The following is a 27,593-nucleotide window of genomic DNA, read 5'->3' on the forward strand; positions in this document are numbered from 1 at the left end:
CCATCAGAATGAGCTTGAATTGTTCCCTTCTTGGGAATTAGCCCTCACTTTCCCTAATCCCTCAGGCAAATCAGTAATTTTTGAAGAGAACGATCTGCTGTTGCTCTATGGTCGAGTGCTTCCATACTGCTCAATGACTAACTAAAAGTGAGAAGTAACAAACATCATGAAACATTGAAATTATCACTTTATATTGCTGCTTTGAGATGGATTTCAAGACCACTGATAGCAGAGCAACGGATCTCACTCCTGGTCTTGATGAGTGAAGCTTGAGCCCAGACTCAACTTACAGCTTTGTTAGGACGTGAGTCTACAACAACCAGCTTACATCATGTTGAAGGTAGGTATTTAAAGGAGGTTTATTTGGGCTAATACTAAATTCAGACAGCCACAAGCTCATTTTCCATATTTACCACACCAACTGTTGACAGACGAAGTCTCAGTGGAAAGTCCAAATTTTAATTTCACCATAACTTCCTGAAACATGACTACAGATTTCAATATTTGGCATTTGATCCTCAAGAGAGATACCATGTTTAAGAACATTCTACCAAATACATTTAAATTATGACTCGAAACCAAAACAATTTGGAAGTTTTGAAACATAAAACTGTTAGTATGAAATTAGCTTTTATTTTTTTTTTTTACCTCAAAATAAATGCACATTTATTGTGTAGTCAAGTGAAAACTGAAAAAGAGTATCTTGAACAAGGGGGAACCTTAACAGAGCAAGTATCACAAACATGCTCAAGTTCCTTCTCCTGCTTTTGCCCAGCTCTGTTTGGCTAGGAACAGCAGATTAATTTCCTTTCTTCTTTCTTGTCTGTTTGGTCAATTAAAAGAAACACTTAAAGCACCAGAATTAGAAGTGGTATAGAACAAAAACAGGTACTTGTTCTCATCAGAATTCGGGTCCATGTATTGCCACACTTTTTATATAAAACTTTCACTAAGTGTTGTACTAAATAGGATTTAGTAATTTCTTCTGCAGTTTAGCTCTTGATATCTTGGTAAGAGAAGTCAATGCATAAGCATGTCAGAAGTCAACGCTATAGTGTAACTACCGTATAACTCTAACAGGGCTTCTAAATACTGTTCACCAGAGTGATGTCTTATAGTTGAATTTCAGCTTCAACAGGTACTTCAGATTTACCTGAGCAACATCATACACAATATATCTAGGAAGAACGTTAAGGAATAATTACAGTAGTTGATATTAATGCCACAGAAAAACCTCAAAACACAGTGAACTTCACCTTTGAACTTAAGTTACCATACAGATGCCTGTGTGATTAATGAATTCTTAGAGCTCAAACCACAAAGCTTTAAAATCTGACTTTTCCATGAAACTGAAAAGATTTTATACAATAGTTAGGAACAAGCAATTAAGTCCTGTGGAGAATAGTGCAGCAGGAATCCTGAGTGACAGGCAGGTGAACTGACTTAGATAGGGGGCTGTGGCTCCTGAAAATTATTTTTTGTCAGAGTAACACTCATCTCTCTTGTTATCTAAGAGGATAGATGTAGCTCAGAGGAGTCAGAGGAGTCATGTAGCTTAAAAAAGAGCTACAGTTTCAGACCCAGCATTTAAAATTATCATTTCAGTTCTATTGCTACCTTCCAGCACAAAGTCAGTAATGCCCTCTTAGTTTCCCACTAAAAATCCCAATCTGGAATGACAGAGAAGAGCTCTACAGTGATTGTCAGTGTTTGCACATTCTTATTTTTCTAGAGACATTCCCAACTCATCTATATGTTTCACAATGCTTTAGGCCTCAAACTTACCTCTAATTCCAAAGTGTAAAACAAAATGAATATACATCATAGTACCTCAACTAGCCAATACCTAACTGTATTATAGCTCATTATCTGACACGTGGTGTATCTAAGAAAACTCAAGATAAAACCAGTATTGCCATGAGTTGTGTTGCCCAGACTCCTTGTAGGAGGAAAACAGCACACCAAGGCCAAAGGCAGTTTCTACAAATCCAAAGATTGCCTTACTGGGTTATCTGCATCACTGGCAGTGAAGAGAGTGAGCTGGATCTTAGACATCACCGATTTGTATTCTTACGATCTCTTGTGGATTTAAAGCACTAATGGATTTGGAGGCACTTCTGCCTAGAAAGACACTTAATGGCGACGTCTCTGATTGGCATTTGGGGCTTACCTCAACACTCGCATTGCCCTCCTCTTGTCCTGGCACATCTCTGGACAAGACACTACAGGGCAGTTTTGCCTGACCACTCCAATAACTTTTAGTAGGATACCTGTTGGGAAACAGCTATTGGTACGTGCACTGTTTCTTTTTTCTTTTGCAGAATGACAATGTAAGTGCAACAGCTGTAAGATCATCCCCCTTGCAGAAGAGATTGTCTGAAAATACTCACCAAAGCAGACCTAAACCAAACAAAACACAGTGAGGCAAAACTCCTAACTGGCCTTAGCAAGGTCCTGCAAATGCAGGGGCCCTCAAACACCATGTGCAGCCAACGTAACAACAAAGGATACTCATTATACAGAAGACAGGTATCATTAATTCCTGTGGAGATCCCATTCCCTAAGGGAACCTCGACACCACCAAGGGTGGTAGTGGCTGTGGGATCAGGCGCCGTTTTGCCCAAGCCTAGAAAGGAAAAACAACATTAGTTACAAATCTAGGCAGCAAACACAGACTTTGCATGAAAAGAAAATGATCCAGCCAGCTAAATACTACTTCACATATACTTTCAAATCAAGTGTAGCAACAGAACAAAATACATCTGTTTATTCAATTCAGCATCGCCATATTTACGGCGGTTGTACTCTGCTACATTAAAAATGAGAATTTTAGACTTGCAACTGTTAATTGTCTAATCTGTATGATCAAAGCTAAACCAGAACAGATTTGTAGCTCTCATATCCTAGCTCCATTAATGAAAGCATGCGCATCACAACATTTTCAGACAAGTGCAACGAATCAATTCTTATTCTTGTTAAAATATTCAATATAAATCTGATTTGACACCCATATGAACATGAGTAGTATGTATAGAAAAAGCTGGAAAATCACTTTTTATTCTATTTTAGGCAACCTATTTTTTAAGCCTCTCGAAATGAATAGTTCAAGATAAGCCACCCATTACTGATGATACTGGTACAGAAGACAGTCATGATTACCATTTCTTTTACTTGAATTAGACAGCTAAGTCTTTTCTCTTCTTTTTCAATATATGACACCTTTTGCAGATAGAAGTGTAATGAGAGCAGTTGTTCCACCTAAACTTTTATTCCTACCTTTTCCCTTCTGTCCAAGCTTCTAAGCCACTTTGAAAGCGAAACAATTACTCTTCTGATCTATTCATCTCTCTTCTAAAATTCACAGTATTGTTACAATTAAAGCGAGTAAGAAGTTGGAGAATTTTGTATTTTCTCCAGTGTGACATCAAATAGAAGTTTCCTCCTGAACTTCAGCACCTTCAGTCTTAACACTCCGAGTGTATTAACTTGCATCTTGAAACACCACATACGCATCCTGATGCAACTAAAGGGCAACATTATACAGCTTAAAAGAAATAAAGTTAAGAAATGACTATAGCTGTCTTTGTTAAGCAGAGCACCACATCCAGTCTGCAATCAATTACAGACTACCAATGACAACTACTGATGCTTACCTTTGACACTGTGTTTTCCCTTGGGCAATTTTGTGATGTGGGAAGCATTCTTTAGTTCATACCTGGACAGCACAAAGAACAACAATAGCACTTTGCATTCATCTTAAACCATCTTACTAAAAAAAAAAAAAAAAAAAAAAAAATCACAAATTTCTCAAGCTTTAGTTTATCATGAGCTAATGTAAAGTTAATCTAAATTTTAGTCTTCTGGAACACAACAGCCCTTCTTGGTCTTGGTATGTTAGCATTTTCTACAAGATTCAGCTAGACCTGTTATTTTAGGAAAAAACAGATCTTGTTTCTGAAGAAGAAACACATGCTTTTTCTTCACATTGAAAAGAAGGTTTTCAATCTTAGCATCACCTTCTGTGAGGACATATTAAACATATTTGGCAAATACTCTTCATAAGTTACGTACATATTTCCAAGGGCAACTTCTCCCAGTAGTACTAAACCTATAGGATCAGCTTGAGATGTGTGACAGTAGTTTGCACTCTTAGATACCATGTCTGCAAAATAGATGCCTTTGCCGAACATGTAGCCAGTCTGCAAGAAGGAAATAAACAAATAAATTTTAAAAATTGGGGCAATAAAATAACACAAAGGCAACATTGAATCCAGCTGGCTGGGCTCCCAGGAGAGCAAAGCTGCAACTCAAGCTCTTGTGGACACCAGTAAACACCCCACTCAGAGGACATGACATTGTCTAAACGGTGGCAGAAAACACAGGGCCCTCCCCACAGAGAAATTCCCTTATTTAGGTTGTCCCTGACAGTGTCCATCTCCGGGCACAGGGATGTGGGCAGGCAGAGAAGCAATGTCACCTACCACAGGGGCTTCGGGCGGAGCTATCCGCAGACCCTGAGAGAGGATCCCGGCGAAATTGGTGGTGCGGGAGCCGTGCCACAGCAGCTGGCGGTTGTGGAGCTGCTTGAAGGGCTTGTAACGCTGGCTCTCCCCCTCGCGCTCAATCCTAAAGATCTTCCGTTCAGAAGAGGACACGAGGAATAGAATAACCAAGCAAAGAAACCATTACCTTCATGCAGCTCATCAGAGGGGAGAAAAAAACAAATCATCCGATCTGCAATGTACATTGATCTGCTAGGGAAATTGATCAGGATAGGTTTTGGTGTTTATAATTGGCTGTGTCCTGCTAGCAAAAGAGATGGCAGCAATCACGCAGTACTTGTTATTGATTACTTCTCTGCCTTTCCTTCTGCATTTTCATGAGGCCCTTTTTCTGAAAAAATCATTCAATGAACTAAGGCTCAATTTCAGATGATTACTCCTCCGCCTTGAGGCAAATTAAATTAAAATAAAAACACCAAAGCAAAAACACCTCATTAGATCCATCTCTGCCTAGACTTTCACTATTCTAATTAAAAGAAAATGTTCTATCAAATCATTCCTTCAACAGAGGAAACTGGATAAACTACTCGAAAATATAAGGCAATTGCAAACAAGCAAGTCAACTTAGGAGAGTCCATCCTCCCAAAAATAAACCCCAGAACTGCCCAGCTTACATCCACGACTTTGAGGTCATATGCATTGTGCGTAGCAGCATGAGTGTTCTTCACATACTGTTTGATAATCTTGGCTTCTTCTGAATCTTTGTCAACAACCTGTAAAGAGGCAAATGAGAAGTTTCCTCAGCACACAAACTAGCAGCCATCTTATAACAACATCCACCCTGTGCCTGCAACTGCCCCTTTTAAACCTCCTCAACCATTTAAGTGGAAATACATTCCTAGCTAGAGAAGATGGACAGATATACAGACAGCCACAGAATGTCTGTGACAACGCTGGAAATTGAGATGATTTTCAATTTCACTACTCAAAGAAGGATCAGCCAAGGAATGAATCCAGTCCAGCTTTCAACATCTTCAAGAACAGGGCCTCCATGGCCTCTCTGGGCAACCTTTTCCAGTGTTTGACTACTGTCAGAGTAAACAAATTAAAAAACCCAAACCAAACAGCATCAACAACAAAAACTTTTTCTTTTGTTTAAACACAAATTCCTGTATTTCAATTTCTGCTCATTGCCTGTTGTCACAAGAAACCACTGAGGAAAGTCTGCCTCTGTCTTCTTTCCTTCTTTCTCCCATCAGGTATTCCTAGATATTGATACAATATCCCTCAAGCTTTCTTTTCTCTAGGTCAAAACAGCTCAGCTCTTTCAGCATCTCCTTGAACACATACTCCAGTTCCTTAACCCATCTCAGTGCCATGTATCTGTCCTGTTAGTTTGGGTGATTTGTTTTACTCCAAACTAACAGGACATCAGCTTGTATTCACAGCCACTCATTGCCTTTTATTTCCTTTACCTTAATATCTGTTTTAAGTTTTTCATAGTTGATGTCAATTGGGTCTTTATCTCCATCTTCATTTCCACCTCTGAGAAGGCTGTAAGCAACCTCAATATCAAGCAAGTTGTCCAACATCTGCACTTTAGCCTGAAGAATTGAAACAGGTAATGTTATGTTACTTAGGCCTTTGACATGTTCAGAGTAAGTCTGGAATACCCCAAATTAGAAAAGTGTATGACAATCACTGGCTACATGGCGCCATCTAATAACACAACAACACTGTCTTTAAATATATATATACACACTTAAATATATTAAAATAAACACACACACATATATATACACACATAACACCTCTATCTTCTAAAACCTTATGCATATAACTATTTACACAGATACATGCATATAAACAAACAAAGATTTTTTCTGAAGAAAAACAAGTTTAACTTTATGATGGCATGAGGTTAAACTTATTTTTCTTCAGATTATCTTTTTGCTTGTGAGGTTTCAATGCTTAATTTAACTTCTGCTTTTATGAGGTTAAGTAAGCGTTGAACCTCATATATTCTCTATATTAGATGTCTAACATCAAGACCTGTTGCCTGCAAACAACATTTTCCAACATTTGCAAAAACCAGTTTCTAGTCAATACCTGAATGTATTCCAGGTTATTTAGGAGAGGTGGCTTCTTCATCCCAAAGTCATGAGGAATCAGTGTATAGAAGCGGTTGGAGAGGTCCAAAATCTGGGATTCTGAACCACTGTCAGAAACTGCCTAGACACGATAACAAGCACCAAAGAAAATTACTGAGTAAGACTATTTCTCCATTGCAATAAAAACACACAAGATACTTAAGGACTAACACAGAAGCAGCAATGCAAATAGTGCTTTTGCTGAAACTCTCACAGGACTAAAAAGAACACTTCAATTTAATTGTCTTGTGTGTAGCAAGTCATAGTATTTGCACAGAAATACATAGAATTGTGTATGAGAAAAATTCAATGGGGATTATGCTTCTGGAGAGCAAAATAAAGTCTTCAGGATATATAAGTGGTGCATAACCTTGTCAAGGTTCTGGTCTATTCTAGCAACTGAAAATCTTCCTGTATCTATGCTCTCCCAGGGAGCCTGTGATAAGAAAAAATAGGTTACGCTGACACATTTTTGCAATCTGTAAAGGCCATACTATGCAGTGATTCTGGAATGGTTCAGATCATGATGTGTAAATACAGCAACGTTATCAAACCAGACCCTGTCCTGTGTCAACTTAACCTTTATTCCTATCCTCTGACAGACTTCTCTGGGGTGAAAACACCAGCTGACTACTAGATCAAGGCAGCAGCTTCATTTGCTCAGCCTAAAGTTTGTGCTACAAAAATGCTGAAGACAAGTACTGCCCACAGTGAAGGGAACTAACTGGTTACCCATGGAAGCCACATCCTCTCCTCCAGAGAGAGAGAAGGCACAGATCTTTATAAGCACAGCTCAGCATTCATCCCACTGAGCCCAGTACACCAAATTCCCTTTTTGCTCTGACATCTCTTTTATGCTCACCTGCTGAACCTCATTCAGGATGGAGTATGCACTCTGGATCTGTCGCTTGCTCAGTTTTCCCAATGGCATCTTCTGCAAGTCAATCTGATAAAGATATAAGTATTAACCCCAAATTTCACTACAATTAAACCCCTGCAGCATTCCCCCTCTGGTTTCTAGAGAACTAATTTCTCCATGCTAATAGAACCAACAAAGAATGGGAACATTTTTCATTCTGTGGATCGAGGCATTATATCAGAAGGACACACCATTGAGAAGACATCCTATAACCAATGGAATACTGCAACAGGAAGCGCAGCACACATGCTAGGGCAACAGAAAAAGTACAATATTTAGTGTCTGGCATGAAGTTTAATGTTAATCTGGTGTCAGATGCATTCCTTCATCAGCTGAGTAACTACACGCTTAAGGCTGGCAAGGAAGCAAACTGAATGAAGTAATTCTTGCTCATAAGATCATCTCTGTCTCTAGGTACAATCCAGACACCCTCTTCCAACTTTACCCTACAATTATCAAGAGTCAAATGCAAAGATGCTGTGAGGTGCTTCATATTCATGAAAAATGCGTTGAAACCCCTCAACTAAGTTAAAAGCAATGTCTTGGTTGCCTGCATTTATCCATAGATTTAATTAATTGTTGGTTTTCTTTATGTATTGATGCATCTTGGGAGAGTATTGGAAATTGTTACATTGTTGAAGGACCACCTGAATGCAAAAACGTTCAACAAAACTCAAGCCCAGTGGAGGCTTTTAGAAAGATCACAAATACACCCGCTAGACTCTCGACAATACACACCATACACTCTGCAGGGCAAACTAGTTTTTACTGAAGTTGATGAATTTAAGATTTGGCTCAAGGACAGAAGATCCTATGAAACCATGACTATCACACACTGTCTGGCCAAGTCCCACATTATTTATCCACTATGGAGCTAGGAAACCCAGCTGTATGCGAATCTTCTCAGCAAGATAAACTCAGAAGGCTCTTCCAAGCCACAGAAACTGGGGTGATGGCCCTGAACTGATTTTGCACGGAGATTGCATGTCCTGCACTGGACTTCAGAGAACTTTCACCTTTAGTGACAGCTAAGTGTAGGTAAAGCCAGATACAAGGAAAAGCCAAGATGGGCTGCAAGAGGGAAGACAGGCTTCAAAACTGATCATATCTTGGGGACACAAGAGGCACAAAGACAATATTAATAATCTCCCAAACTTCTGGGCCAATACTCTCTTGCTGAGTGCCACTTGTACCAGTCTGTATTATTGTCATTATTAGCTGAAAAATCATGCAGGACACATGAAAGTAAATTAGGCCACTTAACCTGGATGTGCAGAATAGCTGCAGACTCCTATACCAACTGTAAGTTTTATAAACACGTAAAGTAACACACATAATCACTAACAGATAAACACACCGATAAAATGAAGCAATGCCCAATCATGCGATTTAGGAGCACAACTCCAACAGAGCCCACAAGCAGACAAAAGGCTGGAATTTGTGTCTCCTATGACCTATGGGAGGTAGACAGAATCCTGCAGAGCTTTGGTTTAAAGCTAAACTGCACCCAAAGCTTTATCATTAGATGTGCCAAAAGAGCACAGCAGCCAAGGGGCTAGGCCTAATACAGCAGCACTGAAATTACCACTAGGTGCACTGAGTGCAATGGGAAGAATTAGCTCCACATCTCAGATGTGTGCACTAGGATTGTCACAAGAGACAAGGGAGATGTTTGCCTTCCACCCAGGCAAGAGAGGACACAGCACTAGAGTCGACTCAGTCCTCTAACAAGCCACTTCACATAAACCAGTGACACAGGTAATGGCAATAAACTCCTGTATGCTTGGTGAGATGAAATTCTTGAAAGCTAAGTTAGAAGCAAGAGGATAAATGCATCAAATAGATCCACTGTCATGCAAAGGAAAGACCAAGAATTTTCTACACTGTTGGCAAAGCAAAAGGTGGCTGGATGGAACAAAATACTCAAGATCAAGCTAATTAAAGGAACTGAGCAGTTGTTTCTGGAGGACACATAGAAAAACCTCTAACCAGGAAAAATATTATTTCCTCTAACAGAAAACAGCTGTTCAGCAGCATCAGTACAGGAAGATAAATATAATAGGAAGACTGGCCCATCTGGAGTCTCAGTTCTGCCTATGGATCTGCAGATGGTATGAATTAACGTAGTTTCAAAAGAGTTCTACAAAACCAAGTGACATGAGATGATGATCAGTTCAGTCTTTAGCCAGTTACAAAAAATTATTCCTATTTTACAAGACTTTGATATAAAATATCACCAGAGATACAGGAGATCATAATTAACCCAAGGTACTACAAAATGTTGGGCAGGCCATCTGAAAGCTTTCAGGTAAGCTGCAGAAAATGGTACAAAGCCTGTTCTAAAAGGTAGCCACACCAAATAATGATAGAGAGGGCAAAGAGCAGCTGCTAAAATGGCAAGTCTTAGGCAGCATAACTAAGCTGGCTGAAGAAAATTGAAGTTTGTTATTTAGAATTAGTTTGAATGGCTGCATTGAAACAAACTGCAGGATCTCTGCACACCAGTAAAACAGTGCAGGGAGAGACATCATGCTACTAAAACACTCCCTGAAAGCTTGCCAGAGGGATGGATCAAGAAGTATGGAGGAAAGAAGAATTGATGAAAATAAGAGTTTTATAAGAAGAAATGAGAATTACAACCAAAACAACCTCAAGTCCACCCTGTGCAGAAGAGGATCCGGACTTTGATAAGACACTTCCACTGCTGTATGTATCAACTAGCAGCATTTCTCTAGTTGGAGGTGCATCTCATTTGCTACCTAAATCCATGGTATTCCTGCACTTCCCAGCCCCTAAATGTGGTTCCCTGCTTAGAAAAAAAGGAGTGTCACCAGTGTCACATGACCAGCACATTGGTTATCTGTGTTAATACTGTAAGAGCAGTCAGCAAACAGCAGTCACACCTATGCAGGTGTGACTGGAAAAAAACAAACAAAACCACAGAATGATCACTACTCCCAGAACTGGCAGTCAATTCTCTCAGAGGCTTGTTAAACTGAAGACATTGATAGATAAAAAATGCACCTGTGTTTTAAGAACTGCATGTATCATAACTAAAGTTACTACTTCCAGGGCTTGGCAAATTCCAGTTTAACTCTTGCCCTAATTTTAAGACAGATCTAAAACTCATACTTGGCTTTTGGGAAGTATGAAGCATTCTGAATTGTAAAGAACTTGCTTATGTTTGTGCAAGCATGACGGAAGGTTAGAAGGGAGAAACATGAATGTGTGTAGTCACCTCAAATTCCACCATTGCTTTCTTCATGCTTTCCACATCAAAGATCATCTTAATAAGATCTTGGATTGGCTTAGCGAGTTTTGATTTTGTCCCGGCACCTACTGTCAGTTTCTTGACAGCTTCTTCATCCTGGAAGGTAAAAATAGTATCAGAATTAGCAAAATCACAAAGGATAAAAGTAACAGGCTGGCTGCCATGGCAACAACTCAAAACCAATTTAGTGTGTGCATACTATGACTAGCCTGAAGTTCGTGGGGAGCGTGGGACATTGCTCTGACATTCTGGAACAAAATGGGCTTAGAAAACCACCTATTCAGTAATTTGGTAGATATTTCAAGAGATGGCATTGTAAAAAATAAGTAGAATTAAGTGAATAGGAACTCTCTTTGCATTGCTGCTTCACCTCAAGCAAGTATTAATTACTTTTTCTGCAAGCTTTCTGCTGTATAGAGACTTTCACATGAAAAAATGACTGTTTACTTTGCTGCTTTTATGAAAAAAACAGAGATAATAACTAGTTTCACCAAGTTTTTGTAATAAAAACTGCCATAGATGTGTACAGGAATCATCCATTAGCCATAATACCATCTTGATGCCTTCGTGGAGAGAGCATTGCATGAATAAATCATCAGCCAGGTGCTTTGAGTAACACTGTACATTACACTGAGACAGACACTTTGCCACTGCAATATTCAAATTTCCAGAATTAAAGCAAAGCTTTGAGTGCTTTGCACTGAAAGATGACATCCATTAATTTGGCCACTGAAAAACACAGTGTCTTGAAAATATGTGCTCTGGCAACTTTATAGCTATTAACAACATTCAACTATTTAGTCTGAAAATAGTTCAGGTAACAGGTATGCCCTTATATAAACACACAAACCCCCACTGGAAAGAAGGAAGAGAATCTTATTTAGCTTATCTGTCTACATAGCCAAATCTTAGTGTCAGTGAATAATTTCTGTCTCAGCCTGCTCAGTATGTGCACTAAGTGGAATACTGCATTGGAGTTGCTACAGCATTTGGGAAGATTTTGGAGGCAGCAGAAAGATGAGAAGCATCTATTTTAAATTTTAAAAATTTGAATTTTCAGACAGGATGTATATGAACTGACTGCTGGATAAAGTTCAAATTAATATCCTTAAAAGTTACAGAGTAAACAGGGAAAAGCACTGAAGGGACATCAGATTTGATAACAGAAAACTCTTTAGTTTCCCAACAGGTCTATTTTAATGGATGGTACTCCTTGATCTACACTTTTCCCCTGCAGAGAGAAGATGCAACAGCTGCATTTTAATTCCCCTGATTTGTTAAGGGCAAGTGATTCAAAAGCAAGCCCAGAACAGTGACAGCAGGGAATCTCAGCAATGCTCCACCTGGGACAGGGGCATTTCAGGCTTACCTGTCCATAATCTATTTCCAGTGGGTAGAATTTTTTGGGATATTTAGTGAAGTTCTTCGAATGCCAAGAATTGCCAGTTTTCTCTTCATACAAATTCAGGAAGTGCTCAATGGCCTCTTCCTTTGATGGCATCTGCTCCAGCTTGTTACTGCCGATGACAGTGCCCACACGGCCCCAGGATCGGAACACCCAGTACCTGGAGAAATGGACGGGAGGAAAGAACAGCCATCAGCTACTCCAGTGCTATTGGCAGCCCATTAATTTTATGGAACACACTCTCTCATCAGTGATTGTGGGAAATCAACAGAGGAATCACTGTATGTCCAAGACCTGGTGTGAAAAATGCCCAGTGTTAACAGACCAGAGCTAGAGCCCTGAGCACAAATGGGTGCACAGCAGGAAGAGAGGCCAACATCTCTTCAGTCTTGAATGTTTTGCAAATACAAATCTTCATACTATTGGGGCCATATATTTGAAAAACAAAGACAAAGCATCTTTAAGCCTCAGGCCCCAGAGTTCAGTATTTTACAGAAACCAGAAGTAAATCAAGTATTTGTTTGTACTACTAACAGCACCTTGAGTGAGCTTCTGTAGTATTTATGGGGATACAATCAATCATCCTTTCCAATATGTCAGGTATGAAATGCAGGCACTGAAATTCCTCTACGTACCAAATCCCAGACTTGATACAACCTCACACAAATGAGACAGCAACAAAAGCTTATTAAAAACACGATAAAGTGCAATAAATCTGGAGCTGGACCACACTTGTTGCTACCCTGGATTTCTGTGTCACTTATGTGCTTGGCAGGGGCAGTTTTATTTTAAAGACCCTTCTCAATCTCTTCACCTAATCAGCAATGCAACCACTGGACAGCTCTGCCATGCACCCAATGAGACTGGAAAGCTAAACACACAATCAGCTCCTGACTATTTCATGCATTTTGTTATGCTTCAGGGCACACAATTCAGACTAACACTGTGGTAGAACAGCCACAATCTGGTTTTGTTTCCCAAGGTTACAGCTCTGTTATTAGAAGACAAAATTAAGTTAGAGAACATGGGGGAAAAAAAACCTCACCTTAGGTTTTGTGAACACCCACAAGGAATGTCTCCATGTACAGCAGAGACTTCTCCATGGGTGGCTTGTTTGGTAGGTTTGGAGGAGTTCTTTTAGTTTTGGTTTGGCTTTTTTCATTTGTGTTGTAGTGGTTTTTTTGTCAAGTAACTATACCAGTCCATTATCTCCCCAAAGACATTTTATTCACACTTGGCTTCTGGAGTGTCAAAAATCCAGTATTTATTAGAAAAAAGTGAATGAAAGTATTTAAAGGGAAAACTAAACTCACCTGTTCTCTCTGTCATCCTCCAGCAGCTGCAGTTTATAATAGGAATTTGTTCCTTTCACAATATCTACTAGTCCCAGGGTTGCACTGAAAATTTTCCCACCTTTTTCAAAGACATGAGCAGAATCCTCCAAACCTGCAGAGAAGAAAAATTAGAACACAGAGGAGGAGGTTACTGTTTTAGCTTTCCTTCCTGCACTTGCACTCATCCAAATGTTTCATGCAGCAATGTGATTTAACAAAAATTCTGCAAAAACAGTGACCACACAGCTCATTGAAAACTACTTGGAACATATTTTCCTTTTAATGAATTGTGAGCACATCCCTTTAGATAAACTGAGTGAATATCAATCCTAACTACAGGAAAAAAATTGTAACCTTTGATAGAGGATGATCTATCATGAGTGGTTGAAGAAATCTTCAGGAGAGATGCAGCTCTGCAGGTGTCACATTAGCAAACGGACTGAAAACCAAAGGCTGGCCTTGGATGCAGTACAAATTGTCAGAACATCCATGCACCACAGGTTTGGAGAGCAGCATCAGCAGATGCTTATGCCAAACCTGTGTCCTCTGCTGCCTGGGCCTTTACTCACCCCACTGAGTGGGCATCCTAAAGCTGAACAAGGTGCACATCTTAGTTTAAGTGCTCCTTCTGAAGAAAGCTGCACTAGAAAATCCTGGAATATCCAGCCTCAGATGTCAATCAATATGCTTCCTTTGACAGCAATGTTAAAGGTTTAAAAATTCATGCTCTTTTATGGAACCCTCATCCTTTCACAGAAAAACCCTTTTGCAAACCATCATGCATCCTGAAGACTGTGGGTGGTGCAGGCACAAGGGCTGTTATCACTCACCAGAATCAGGGTCTACTGCTGCTCCACCCTTCACTGTTAACTTCATTTTCTTTTCAGACTTGCTAGGTCCTGCAGTGAAAGACAGTTAATTTTCTTCTTAGGTGAGCAACAGTCTGACTTGAAACAACCTTAAAACTCTCAATTTGCATAATTATCACTCCAAGGTGAATCAGATTCCCAGTATATGAGCACACCGACTCCAGTGGCTTTTTTTAAACCTAACTCTAGCAGCCAAATCACAGCCCCAATCCATCAAGTATATGAGAAATTACACTTCTCCAGATTCTATCTATCTATCTATCTATTTTTCTCTCGGCCCCAAGGGGTGGCCCCATGTCATTTTTTCACCTGCACTGCAGATAAACACAACCACAAATATGGAAGTGGGATTTAAAAACCTCAGAGGGCATGGAGTGTTTGGATTCCCTGGGGATGTTACTGTGGTGAGAGTCTGGCAATAACACACCCAACTGTATGACAGAAACCTCCGCTTGAAGGACACAGAGAACAAGTTCTCAAGAGAAGTGAGCAAATGTGAGGGTTTTGTTCACCATCCAGCACTAATAATGCAAGCTCTCTATGGTATTGGTGAGCAATGCCACCAACATTTTTCCTCCTCTGTTACAAAAATATTGCTCTAAATCAAGTACGACAGAAACTCAGTGCTCTGGACCTCTGTATTTTCTCACTTGCCAACACTCCCTGAGTAGTGTCTTTCATTTGGGTGTCCCAGGACCTCCTTGGAGCTGCAACACTAACCCAAACTGGCAGAGAAGCTGATGTTTTATGAGGAAGAGACTGGGCTGATGGCAGGGAGCCTAAGCAGACTGAAGTAGGGGAACAAGAGCCAGCTCAGGAGATAGTTCCATGTTTACTTCAAGCTAGTTTTGCCCTGAGATCCATTATATAAACTTATCCTGAGGAAAAAAAAAGGCAGAAAATTCAAGGAAAGAGTAAAGACAGATCACACTCAGGTTTGCTTTGTGCATGCACAGTACTGAACAGGCCTGTGGAGAAACCACCTCTTTGTTCCTCACCTTGTTCTTCTTTGACCTTCCCAGCGCTCTTTGTACTTGGGGGCTTGCTGCTCTTCCCATCCACAGCCATTTCCTCGTGCTCCATTTTCACCTCTGCACCCCAGGGTGAAAGGGCATGGAGAGACACAAGCTCCTGGAAGTCCTTGCTGGAAGATTTCACGTCCTGAAGAAATGCCTCTGAGACCACACGGACTTTGGCCTCCTTCACTTCTTCCATCTTCTTGCTCATTTTCTCCACATCCTCTGCAGAGACAGGATAGGAAGGGGAGAAAAAAATGCCTCTGTGAGATTTTACACCTCAGCCTCTCCCTCCGGCCATGATTCAAGGCTCTGTAACACTTTGTGAAAACACAGTTCCACTACATTTTGGATTCACCATGTTCTTTGGAGAGCCAGGTTCCTCCTTGGTTCAAAGATGCAGTTTGGGCTAGAGCAGGAACACTCCTGTTCTACCTGGCTCGTCCAGCTCTCCCTTTCCCAGATCTCAGCTGGAGCTGGACTTTCTGATGAATGGGAGCAGATCTCCCACCCCAGCAGTCAGTTTGCACAACTCCAAGGTAAAGCAAGAGCAGACTCTAAGCTGCCAGCAGAACAAACAAGTGCCCTCAGGCACCCACAGTCAGCTCTGGGTATTCTCCAAGGCAAGCAAGGGCACAGCCCTCAGCATCCCTCATCCCAACAGAGGTGGCTTGCCACCACCACGGTCTGCACACAAATCCCAGCTGCCACTGACCCCCGAGAGCCTTAAGGCACAGCCTGCAGGGTTAACTTGCCGGGTAAGCAGAACTCAAACAGCACACATCTGTCTACTTTTCCAAGCACACTCAGGCCATGTGTGCACACAAAACACTCCCCCTAATCCAAACACTGATCCCCAGACTGCTCTGAGGACAAGTGTCCTCTGTGATCTGCTTGGTTGTGTTACCACTGCTGCCAGTAACCACAGCATGGCTGCTCACTCTGGGTGCTGATGCACAGGGTGGCCTTGTTAGCTGTTGTCGTCATCTTCCCTCCCAGGTCCTCCACAATGCTTTTCACCTCCTCCTTGTTCTTTGACAGCTTCCCAACAACCAGGATCTTCATGTTGGTCAGTGGTTTGTCTAAAGGTTTGGAAATGACACGTTACCCACAGGCACAGAGCAAGACAAACAGCAAGCACCAAGTGACAACATCACCCCCTCTCTGTACAATCGGCTCAGCTGGCAGGGAGATGAGAGGCCAGGCAGGTCTGACCTGTGCTAAGCAAGCAGGAGAGAGTTCCCCTTCCCAGAGGAAAGGCAGTGAGGCTCAGCAGCTGCCAACAAACAGAAGGGATGCAGGACAGGGAAATTTTTGCACCCTTCTTGATTTATTTTGTTAAGTAAAAAGAATCAGTCTTCTTCAGCACTGTGCTACTAGGGACTGTGCTCTGCTTCCCTTCTTTTCTGGTGCCTGGGTAGCATGGCAAAAATTCACTGTTACATGAAAGCTTTTTTCCTTTTCAAAAGGAAATCTTTTCTTGAGGGGTTGCAGAGAGAATTATCTCTCAAGAAACACTGTTCCAGTCTTGATCTTATAGACAGTAAAAGGTTCTACCATTCTACCCAGAAGAAGTCAAGAGCAAGCTGGTAACCATCTGAGGCTCCATCACATCGTGTCAACATTGCCAAGTGTCTAAAGCATATTTGCACTGCTATAAGATAAATGCTATCAACTCTAATTGACTAGTCTAGAGCTGTGCTTTCTTTTCTCCCCTCAACTCAGATTGGTTTGGTTGTTAGCAAACAAAGCAACCTGGCTTTAATCTGGTCAACCTTTCGAATTTACTTTCAGGGGACACGGGGCTGGAATCAATTTGCTAATCAAAAACAACACCTGGGTTACTTTGTCTTCATTGCTAAAATAACATGATCTGGCTAAAGTTAACTGTGCAGAATTACTCCCACTTTTTTAACCAAGTAACAATAATGCCCTGCAAACAAAATTATGGCCAGAACTAGAAAGGCTGAGTAAGAAAGAAGTCAGCATAGTTCTTAACAGACAAGCTTTATCATCAAAGCATGCAATTCATTCCAGCAACCTACAATGGGTTTCTTAAGACCAGCCAGTTGGAGATAGCACATTTATTCTGTATAAGGGGAGTCAGTGATCAGTAAAGCCAAATCTCAGTAGGTGATGTAGAAACAAAACAACCCCCTGAGAAATCCTCTGGCCCTCAAAACCTAAACTTATTTGGAATATCTGGCATTATGGACATCCCTGGATGGTTTCCAAGAAACCAAGTGAGGTGGCATTTTGAAGCAGGTCTCCCCTGAGACACAATTTGCAACATCCGCCTTTACATTTCTGATTCACTCTATACACATCATTTCCTCACAATCAAGAAACACTCAAAATGATCCCTGAGTAAACAACAGAACCTCAGGCTCATGACCCCAGACAACCCAGCATATCAGGGCCTGCCTGTGCTGAGAAGATGAAGCAGGTATGACACTTTTTTACCAGGAGGGCAGAACAGTGGGACTGTTCAGGGGGGCCTGTTGTCTGGCTGGGAATGGCAGCCTGAACTCCACCAATCCATGCCCACAGACACTTACCCCTGGGTGCAGACACGGCCTCTGACAAAGGAGCAGATGCAGAGGGAGGAGGTGCTGAGTTCACAGTCGCAGCATCTGGAGGGAACACCCTGTCCTGCTTCTTACATTTAAATTTCTTCAGGTAAGGAATCTCCCGGAACTCCTGTGGGATGGAAGCACAAACAATTTAAAGCCAACAAATATTATTATAATATTTAAAGGATAAATTGAACGCTAGCCAGATGTTGACATTTATTTCACATCTTGGAAATGATTTTCAAGACACCCACACTAAGATGGACAAAACCCCACTTTACTGACTGAGAAAACAAAGCTGGAAGAGGGTTATGAGTTTCAAATCAAATCAACGACGTCTCTTTCAATTTAGCATTACTGGAAAAAATATGATCTATTTATGCATTAGCTGCCTACTCCTGGAGGGATGTGGCTGTGACAGGACTTGCCCGCTGTCACAGCTGCTCAGCACTGCAGCACATTCTGCTCTCCAGCATCCAGCACTGACTGCTGCTTGTTCAATCAGCTCAGAAACGTGCTTCAGAACATCAAATATGCGGTAAACACTTACCTTTGGGATTACCCAGTCTTTCCTGTTGGGAGTCTGTGTTTTAGCCACACACTTTGTCCAGGCAGTGATATCCCCTGAACAGTAATAAGCATCACTCTTGAACACAAACTGCCCCTTGCACTCCTCGCAGGGCAGCAGAGCTCCAAACGCCATCCCATCTGCTACTCGGTCCAAGATCTAAAGTAACAAAGAACACAGAGCAGGTCATGGAAGCACAGCAGGAAGCTGGAAGCACACACACTGTGTTACCCTGGGCTGCACAAGAACACAGCTGCCAGGCTGCTGGCACGGACACTTCCAGCACATCACACACGCTCTGAACACAAACCAAGCCTCTCAGCTGTACTGATGGATATATGATGCCTCAGAGGCATGGCACAAGGCTCATCCTGCTCACACCCCTGGCTCAGTCTCTCCTCTCCAGGAAGTGGGAAGTGATTCTCCTCCTCTGCTCTGCTCTCATGAGACCCCACCTGGAGAGCTGCACTCAGATCTGGGGCTCCCACCACAACAAGGACATGGACCTGCAGAAGCGAGGCCAGAGGAGGGCCACAAAAATGACCAGAGGGTTTGAGCATCTCTCCTGTGAAGACAAGCTGAGAGATATGGGATTGTACAGCCTGGAGAAAAGGTCTCCAGGTCTCCTTTTAAGACCCTGCAGAATGTAAACTACAAGGGCTTTACAAGAGTGCAGTGAGGCACTTTACAAGGCCATGTAGTGACAGAACAATGGCTTTAAACTGAAAGAAGGTATGTTTAGACTGGATATTAGGAATAAATTCATCACACTGAGGGTGGTGAGGCACTGGAACGGGTTGCCCAGAGGAGCTGTGGATTCTCCATCCTTAAAAGTGTTCAAGACTGGGTTGGATGGGGCTTTCAGCAACCTGATCCAGGGGGTGACATCCCTCCCCATGGCAGGGGGTTGAAAAGAGACGATCTTTAGAGTCCCTTCCAACCCAAGCCATCCTATAACCCCGTGGTTCAGGAGAACACACCTACCACACAGCACCTGACCAGGCTGCTGCGCCAGAACAGCAAGAGAGAAGACGAGCTACTGCATCTGAGCACATGAGTAGGTAGGTGGGAATGTAGGCTCAGACAAGTCCTGGTTTTCCTGCTAAGAGTATCCCTGGACCATTTTGAGTCTAGACACTTCCCACACTCCAGCCCACACTCCTTACAAGGAGTCTTGATAAATACAAATACTTAAAGCAGTATGTGGCCTTGAAAGAGAGCAGACTTCCACAAGTTACATAGACCAAAATGGACTGTTTTTAGAAAGGAAACTGGGAAAGAATTTGTACAATTTTTGCTTCATTTTGCATACTTTAACAGTTGAGGGAGGCAATGTGAAGTACCTTAACTAACCTGCTCATGAAGAGCCCACACTAAAAAAAAAATTTGGACCACTTTGAGCATAGCAGAATAAAGGCACTACACCACGACTAGGGTGCTGAATTCAGCATCACTCACCACCACACCACCCTTCACAAGCAAGTGTAACAGCAGTACCAGAGTCCTGGGACAGAAGGACTGGGTTTTGCAGCACATTTCTTTCTTAAGTGTTACGTTAGGAACATTCTCCAGACTCGTGGACCTCGCAGCAATACTGGGTCAGGTCAGCCACACCAATTCCAAGACCCCAAACACACACAGAGCAACTACAACCAACTCACGGCATTCTCCCCTGAGGGGACCTCCTGCTTGTTGGCAATCAGCAGCTCCTTCAGGTCATTGGTGGAGCAGACCTTCCTCAGCTCATCCTTGATGCCCCAGATCAGCTCTGTCTGCTCCTGTTGACAAAACCCAGCAGCTTAGAAAGCAATTGATTGCAAGCAACTAAGAACACTCCTCAAACTGCAGTATGTGCACAAGGTTTTAGCAAGTCCCTGTTATCTTAAACACAGATTATGAGATTAAGAGCTCCAAGAACCAGTGACTTCACCAAAAGGGAGAGTCACACATTTTACCAAACACCTAAAACACATCCTTAAAGTCACATCCTTCAAATGTTCCTGCCCTTACTTAGAAAGCTGTCAACGTTCTTTGCAAATTTCACCTACCTAGCTGACACTAAGAACAGTGGGGGATTTAGCTGCATTTGAGCCTTCTATTAAAAAATAATCAGAAATGCTGATTATCAATGTTCTTTTTTTAAGAAAAAACTAAGCATTAGAGGAATTTCTACCAGATCAGACACCTGCAGCAGTGTAGAGGAGGAGCATGTATATTCTTTTGGGCCTTTCTATAGAACTTGAAAGGCTTGGGAAGAAAAGAAACATCCTAAAATATCTCAGATAGTTTCTGAACATTATCCACTGGCTACAGCCAAAAATGTAGTCTGCACTGGAAGAAGTGATTTACTGGGTTAAGTGGTGTAATTTTCAGTGTTAAGATCATGCTTAATGAAATGCTGTTAAAAAAAGTGAACCCAAAGTTAACTCTGATCCACAAAGTGCCTCCATTTGTCTCCTAAACATCTGCATGGCAGCAGCAAAACTTTGAAAATATCTTTTTTGAAAACGATGGTGCTGCCACACAACAAAAAAGAAAACTCTTGTACAAAGCTAGAGCCAGTGCTTTTCTACAGCTCCATTAAGACTTCAGTTGCAGCAAAGACAGCTTGTTAGTTTTTCTTCTTGGGAACTTTTAATAAATAAAGAATTCCTGAAGCTCTACTGGGAATTCTTCCCACAACATTCTAAAAAGTGACAGGTAGAAAGCTGTGATCTATCACAATTTGTACCCAAGAACTGAAGACATCTCCCCAGAGGGTGAAAAAGATTTGATTTTTCATTAATCTAGTTGTGCACTTTATCTCTGCTTAATTTTTACGATGAGCTATTCATTGTTTTCCAAGCTCTTCTGCAATAGTGCTCGGGCTCCAAGCTTCAGCCACCACAGCCAGATGATACAGGAAGGAGCACAGAACCAGCCTCAGAGAAAAAGGCATTTAACCTAATCTCTTTAAATCCAGTAAGCCCAAGTCCTAGAGAACATCCTTCCTGTCTTTCAAGAGAAAGGGGCAGGGTGAATTGCCCTCAGCAAAGCCTCAGTGACAGGGCACCTCCTGTGCCAGGACAGTCTGTGCTGCCACTGCTCTGTCTGGGTACAAGGTACTGCCTTCTCCAGAGACTACAGCTCTTCAGTAAATGCCTGACACTGCACTCTTCCAACAAAGCAGTTCTTAGGTTTTGAGCAGCTAAAACTCACCTTCAGCTGTTTTTGCTGCTTTGATTCTTTCTCTTTTTCCTTTTTCTGCTTCTTTTTTGCAGTCACGTTTCCATCTACCTCATCTCCTTTTCTCTTTCTAACAGAGAAAAACAAAACCACACACATGAAAGGAAGTTATTGAAACGGCTGTCCAGCAGTTACCAGAGCTCAGATTACTGACTGCCGATATCTGCAGAGGCTTGAATATCCTCGGTTTTGGCAGGCAAACCCATTTTTCAAATTCCTCAGTGCTAGATTATAGACCTGCACTTGGCTCTGCGATGTGAGCTGCCTTAATCAGGTCATGTACACTTAGAGGTTTTCCATGGGGTAACTGATGGATGTGGGAGACGAGCACGTGAGAAAGACTGACACGTTCTCAGGTATATTCATCCATATCTGTATTCATCTGTATTCATCTCTACACCAAAGGCATACCTAAGGATCACTGAACAGCTCTCCAATTCTGGGGAAGTGTAGCAACGCAGGTTAAAAGACCACAGTGTCTTTCAGCTGAATCAACAGCTTGATCAGCTTAGACAGCCCATACTGAAATAGAGGAGAGCAAACAAGGTAACTGTAATGAGTTAACACCCTGGGAACGAAGTATTTCCCATCTAGTTTCTCTTCAGACTGGAATTAAGTCAGGCCTCTTATATCAAACAGGTGCAAGTTTCTGCTTGGAAAATGCTTCCAGGCTCACACTGGTTTTGCGACATACTGTTGGGAGTTGCGTGTATGGGAATTTATTGCTATTTGGTAGGCCTTAGAGCTGAAGGCAGAAGTTACAGAAAACACTGCTCAAGAAAGCCAAATGAAAACTGGGGGATATTGGCAGACTTCAGAGTGACAAGGGGCCTCAGAAGAAGAACATTTATGTTTCCAGAGTCACCCCCTTTGTCTGCCTGGAGCGTGTGTTCTTGTGAGGATGCCAAGGGAAATTCTATCCCAGCTGATACAGGATAGGCCTGCAACTCGAGGCAGAGCATAAACACAGCTTGGATCTCACACTCCATTTTGACAGATATGCTTTCTGTTATGAAACATCAGCCAGGTTTCTTTTTAAGAAAGCCTCTCTCAACTTTGTAAGCTGAGCCTGAGGGTTAAGTCATGAAGTTGACATTCTTGATTGCTCTCCTACTTACAGTTTTAAACAGTTCACTTTCTAGGACTTTGCTCGCTTTAAGGCTAACTCTGTATGACAGCTTTAAAGCTGCTGCAGGAGGATGTCAGGAGGTACTCTCCTCCCAGAGACTCCTGCATGTACACTCTAGTAACTCTCCCTGCCCTAATATTCAGCTAAGTGATCACTTAATTTGCAGTGGCCACAAAGCCCACCATTAGCGCCTCTGACCAAATCATAGTTCAGAGCACTTTGAGGCACTGCTTTTGCAGAAAATCTCATCTTCCAGCTGTGCCCCTGCCAGGTGCCATGAGTGAGCAGGGGCTATGCTGTACATCTCCCTGCCTCGTGGTGGGAGGAAACAGCCACACTGTGCTGCCAGCAACTGCTTGAGGAAAACTTCATCCTGTGTTCTAAATCAGGCAAGCGGCAAACAGTGTGCAGAACTGGCTCCAGCACAACCAGAGCAGTGCCTCCAACAGTCCCCAGGCCAAGCAAGTCCTCTCTCCTCCTTGGCTGTAGCCCGTGCAGGGAACAAGGCCAGAGCATCCACTGAGCCCCACCAAGAGGGCTCAACTTCCCCAACTTTTAACAGAGTCACGGGTACACAACAGAATCTGTGAAAAACTTATCAGCCTGAGAGTGAAGCATCCTGCTGCACGTTCCCAAACTGGGGGTTTAATGATGTCAGTGCTCAGGAGGGGTGCCCAGCCCTGTGCATCTGCAGTGCCTCCTGAGAGTCAGGCTGTCTCCAGCAAGCCAGCACTCACTCCCACAAAGTAACTTGTCTCCTTGTCTCCAAGGGGAGCAAATCCAGCACAGCAGCCGCAGGAAGGCGATCACTCTGCTGAGAGACACTGCGCCCCAGGGAATGCGTCCAAATTCCAGCAGCGACTGACACTGGCAGCTTCTCCTCACCGTCCAGGGGACAGCAGTTGCTCTCCCAGAGTGATTACTGTACCTGCTCCAACCACTGGAACAAAACACTGAGTGGGAGGGATCATCCCAACTGCAGGGAGGCACAAAGCTATTGGTCACCACCTCCTCTTTCGTGCCCAAGGCTAAAGCAAACACTAATCACTTTATACAGCCTGGAGAAGGGAATGGCAAAGCTCAATTCATCTTGCATCTTCCCAAAGCAGCACATCTTAGAACAGTCTGTAAACCACACCCTCGCTGACATACATTAAGAACACACCCACGAGGATCTCCCATCCCTGGGCCATAAAACCGTGTGTTGCCCACAGCAGCGGGGTGCTACTGTGCACACTCTACTGTGCACACTCTACTGTGCACACTCTACTGTGCACACTCTACTGTGCACACTCTACTGTGCACACTCTACTGTGCACACTCTTTCTCCTGCTGGGGAAGGGACAGCCTTCCCCCTCTGACAGGCACAGCCCAATAGCCTCCCTGGAAGGACTGGTGTTTCCCAGGCAATGCAAACCACTTCTCACCTTCAAGGAGGACACACAAGACTTACTCCAACTTTAGAGAAGATGAAGAGGGAAGTGAACCACCCCACTGTGGCCTGGCCCATCCTGACCATCTACTCTATTTATCACGTTCATCTCTTCCCCTCCCTACAATGAAAAGGTGGAAAGGACAGTCACAGCAACCCTGGATAAAGCAACCAGCCCATGCAGGGAGGAACAAGAGCTCCCCTTTTCACCTCCTCCCTGTGGAGAACTGCCAGACAGCTGCTGACCTGAGCACTTAGCATTTGCCTCAGGTCACCTCTGCAGCTAATCCAGGGCTGCATGGTATCTCTGGAGTGACACTTTGCTCCTGTCCTGGGCAGCAATTCCATCTAAACAAGCGAGGCAGAAAATACAACAAGTATTACACCTCAGAGCAGGAGGACAAAACACACACTACCAAAGAAATGCTTTCAAAAGGAGGTCACAAGCTGCTGCTGCATTCCCCACACCAGCATACTGGCATTCTTTCCACAGAGAAGCTGCAGGCAAGGACACAAGATCCACAAGTCTGCAAAGTGCTGGTGCTTAGGCAGGACAGCCCACAGCCCAAGGGAGGGTTGCATGTGGCACCCAGAACTGGTTGAGGAAAGGAGCCAGGATCCTTGCAGTAAATCCTCCCATATTTGGCCTTTACAAGAAAAGGATTTTCCAACTTATTCTTGGTAGCCCTGTTCCACATGTCACCTCCCCCATCTGGAAAAGACACGTCTCAACACCACTCTTACACAAAGGGCTGACAGGGCAGTCCCAAAGCCTGAGATTCTCCTCAGAGTATGGGCTGGACGTGCAGTACCAGCACCTGAATTTCCATGTGTCACATCTGAATTGCACAGACTTCTGAGTCAAGATATCATTTGAATGCAACGTAATTAGAAATATCTTTAAAGATAATTTTGAGAATCTCACTTGCAAGAGACACCTTAACACAATTTCTACAAGAGGCAGTAATTTCTGTTGTTATTTCTGTTATCTGATCAAATGCACAAGGTGAATTATCTGAGGTAACTGCATCTCATTCAGGTTTCTGGAGTGTTCTTCCTTTGGCTTCTCCATAACTCCTGTGTTTCCTGGCAGCAAAACCACCAGATAGCTAGCACTCCACGCCACCACACTCATGCTGTCTATTTACACTCTTGCCCATTCAGTTTGTTTGACAGGCCAGTTTCTCCAGTTGACCCTTAGCACCCTTGGCTCCAGCTCAGCCCAAAGAGCAGAAGGCAGTGGAGCATAAGACCAGCCAGCAACTTCACAGCTGAGGGGCTTGTTCAGGGAGTGCTTAGAAAGCAGGAAAGATGAGACATCCTGCTGCTTTTCTGGCGTGAGGTCCAGGTTCACATAACCCTACACCACCAGTGCAAGCTTTTTTCCACTGCAATTCTAAGCCTTTATTTACACAGTGACTTGGCAAACTACTTTGTGGCCTTTCTTTACAAAGCCTTCATATTTAGCATAGCATCCCCGAAGTGGCCCAGAAAAGCAGAGTGAGGGCAGAGAAGAGAAGCATTTACACAGTCAAATCTCCAGAGCTTTGCTGAGGACATGGGAGAAAACTACAAATAACCCTATTAAACTCATTGTTCTAGGACAAAGGAGAGCTCACATCTCAGCACAAAAAGCAAAGAACTACTTGAAAACCTGTAAGTGCATTAAAATAGTGCACTTCTGCTTGCACCAAGCAATGCACACAGAGGTAAAATCCCTGCAAAGAAAGACAGCAGGCTGCCCAACAGTTGTAGACATCTCCTCTTGGTCTCTGCCAGTTCAGCTGAGTGAGGTGAGCAGAACAGAACCTGACAGGGCTCTGGGCAAAGCCCCCATCCTGGGATGCTACAGGACTCTTCTCACAGCACCCACACCACTGCCAAATCCTTCTGGAGCAATGGCTTGCCAAGCAACTGAACACCACACACATCAGCTGCACACCTGAAGGACCAACACTGACAAAGACTGCACAGATTTGACACGGCCACAGCTTCTCAGAACAGACATCAGCCTCACTGGACATTTATATGCTGAATCTTTGCAAAAGCAAAGTGGAATCCACTCTAAAATGTACACAGAGAAGCCCAATGTTTTCCAATGACAAGATCTTTCTTATTTGTAGGATCCAGAAATACCTTCCTCCACAGAGACAATGCAACATTGAGTTGTGTTATGAAGCATGACTCCAGGCAAAGTCATTTCAAGAACAACTAACAAAAGCCTTCATTAACAAAGAAAGAGTCACAAAGCTAACAAGTCACCTGGAAGAACTTCTCTGTCAGTACAAGTTCTGTCAAGAGCCTCCACTGAAAATCTCAGTGCAAGGCAATGAAATTTCAAACACACGATAAAAGATTTGACAAACAAAAGCATCCAAGTGTAAGCACTACATGGCCAATGAACACCATTATCAGAATCAGTGCCTGTCACAGATCAGTAGCTCATAGATAAAAGATGTCAAATCAATTCTCTAACAAGTGGTTTGAGCAGAGAAACCATCGCTGATAACAGTATCACACAAGGAGACGCCGAGCCCAGTATCCATTTTTACTACACAGGCATTATTTTATGGTTGAAAGCCCTACATCAGCCCTCCAAATCACAGCTGACAACTGGACCGCACGTTTCCAGGGACAGGGAATGTCCATTGGCATCTGCCTGGGGTCACAGGAAGGATCAAACCTTCCTATGACCAATATTCTTTTAACAACGTCCCACAACATTTATCACGGATGTATTTAAAGGCAATGGCTCCTCCAGACAACACAATTTCTTCCACTAACCACCTACCCTTCACTCTTGGTAGCTGGGAGCTGCTTCTTCAGAGTTTCTTTATCTTCAGCTTTCAAGATGCTGAAGCCCAGGAGCTGGGGGGCCCCGTAGGCCGGGAGGAAGCCCAGCTCTGCCCGGCGGCTCACAAAGCAGTCCGGGTGGTACCAGTTGTCTATCATTCCCAGCTGCGGCTTTTCAGGATGCACCATCTTCTTGGAAATGCGGATCTGGCCCTGAGGTAGATTAAAGTGACACAAAAGCAATTGTTAGGCCATTCTGGAAGGAGCAGGATGCTGCCAACGTGATGCTTCCTAAAAACCTGTAGAACAGTAACAGTTCCTCTATCAAAATCTGCAACTTTTGTTCAAACCCTTTCCCTACAGTCCTTCTACTTTTTCATATACTCTTGCTAGGTTGAAAAAGTCAC

At 42.9% G+C, this 27,593-nt stretch overlaps 1 protein-coding gene across 1 annotated transcript in view; it reads right to left on the bottom strand.

Annotated features, from left to right (window-relative positions):
- Window positions 1-334: 334 nt before the first annotated feature.
- PARP1 (poly(ADP-ribose) polymerase 1) overlaps window positions 335-27,593 on the bottom strand; it is a 32,463-nt gene continuing 5,204 nt past the window's right edge. The window contains exons 4-23 of the mRNA XM_066316298.1: window positions 27,185-27,399; window positions 21,806-21,902; window positions 20,269-20,385; window positions 18,590-18,766; window positions 18,025-18,166; window positions 16,408-16,548; window positions 15,449-15,691; window positions 14,412-14,480; window positions 13,561-13,693; window positions 12,212-12,407; window positions 10,810-10,938; window positions 7,515-7,598; window positions 6,612-6,734; window positions 5,978-6,106; window positions 5,177-5,275; window positions 4,482-4,634; window positions 4,072-4,199; window positions 3,654-3,715; window positions 2,512-2,626; window positions 335-1,178 (exon numbers count right to left, since the gene is read on the bottom strand). Of these exons, the coding sequence (XP_066172395.1) occupies window positions 1,097-1,178; window positions 2,512-2,626; window positions 3,654-3,715; window positions 4,072-4,199; window positions 4,482-4,634; window positions 5,177-5,275; window positions 5,978-6,106; window positions 6,612-6,734; window positions 7,515-7,598; window positions 10,810-10,938; window positions 12,212-12,407; window positions 13,561-13,693; window positions 14,412-14,480; window positions 15,449-15,691; window positions 16,408-16,548; window positions 18,025-18,166; window positions 18,590-18,766; window positions 20,269-20,385; window positions 21,806-21,902; window positions 27,185-27,399 (2,634 nt within the window). The 3' untranslated portion in view covers window positions 335-1,096. The remainder of the gene's footprint in view (window positions 1,179-2,511; window positions 2,627-3,653; window positions 3,716-4,071; window positions 4,200-4,481; window positions 4,635-5,176; window positions 5,276-5,977; window positions 6,107-6,611; window positions 6,735-7,514; window positions 7,599-10,809; window positions 10,939-12,211; window positions 12,408-13,560; window positions 13,694-14,411; window positions 14,481-15,448; window positions 15,692-16,407; window positions 16,549-18,024; window positions 18,167-18,589; window positions 18,767-20,268; window positions 20,386-21,805; window positions 21,903-27,184; window positions 27,400-27,593) is intronic.

Source organism: Sylvia atricapilla, chromosome 3 (genome assembly GCF_009819655.1).
Source record: "Sylvia atricapilla isolate bSylAtr1 chromosome 3, bSylAtr1.pri, whole genome shotgun sequence".
NCBI classification, from domain to species: domain Eukaryota; kingdom Metazoa; phylum Chordata; class Aves; order Passeriformes; family Sylviidae; genus Sylvia; species Sylvia atricapilla.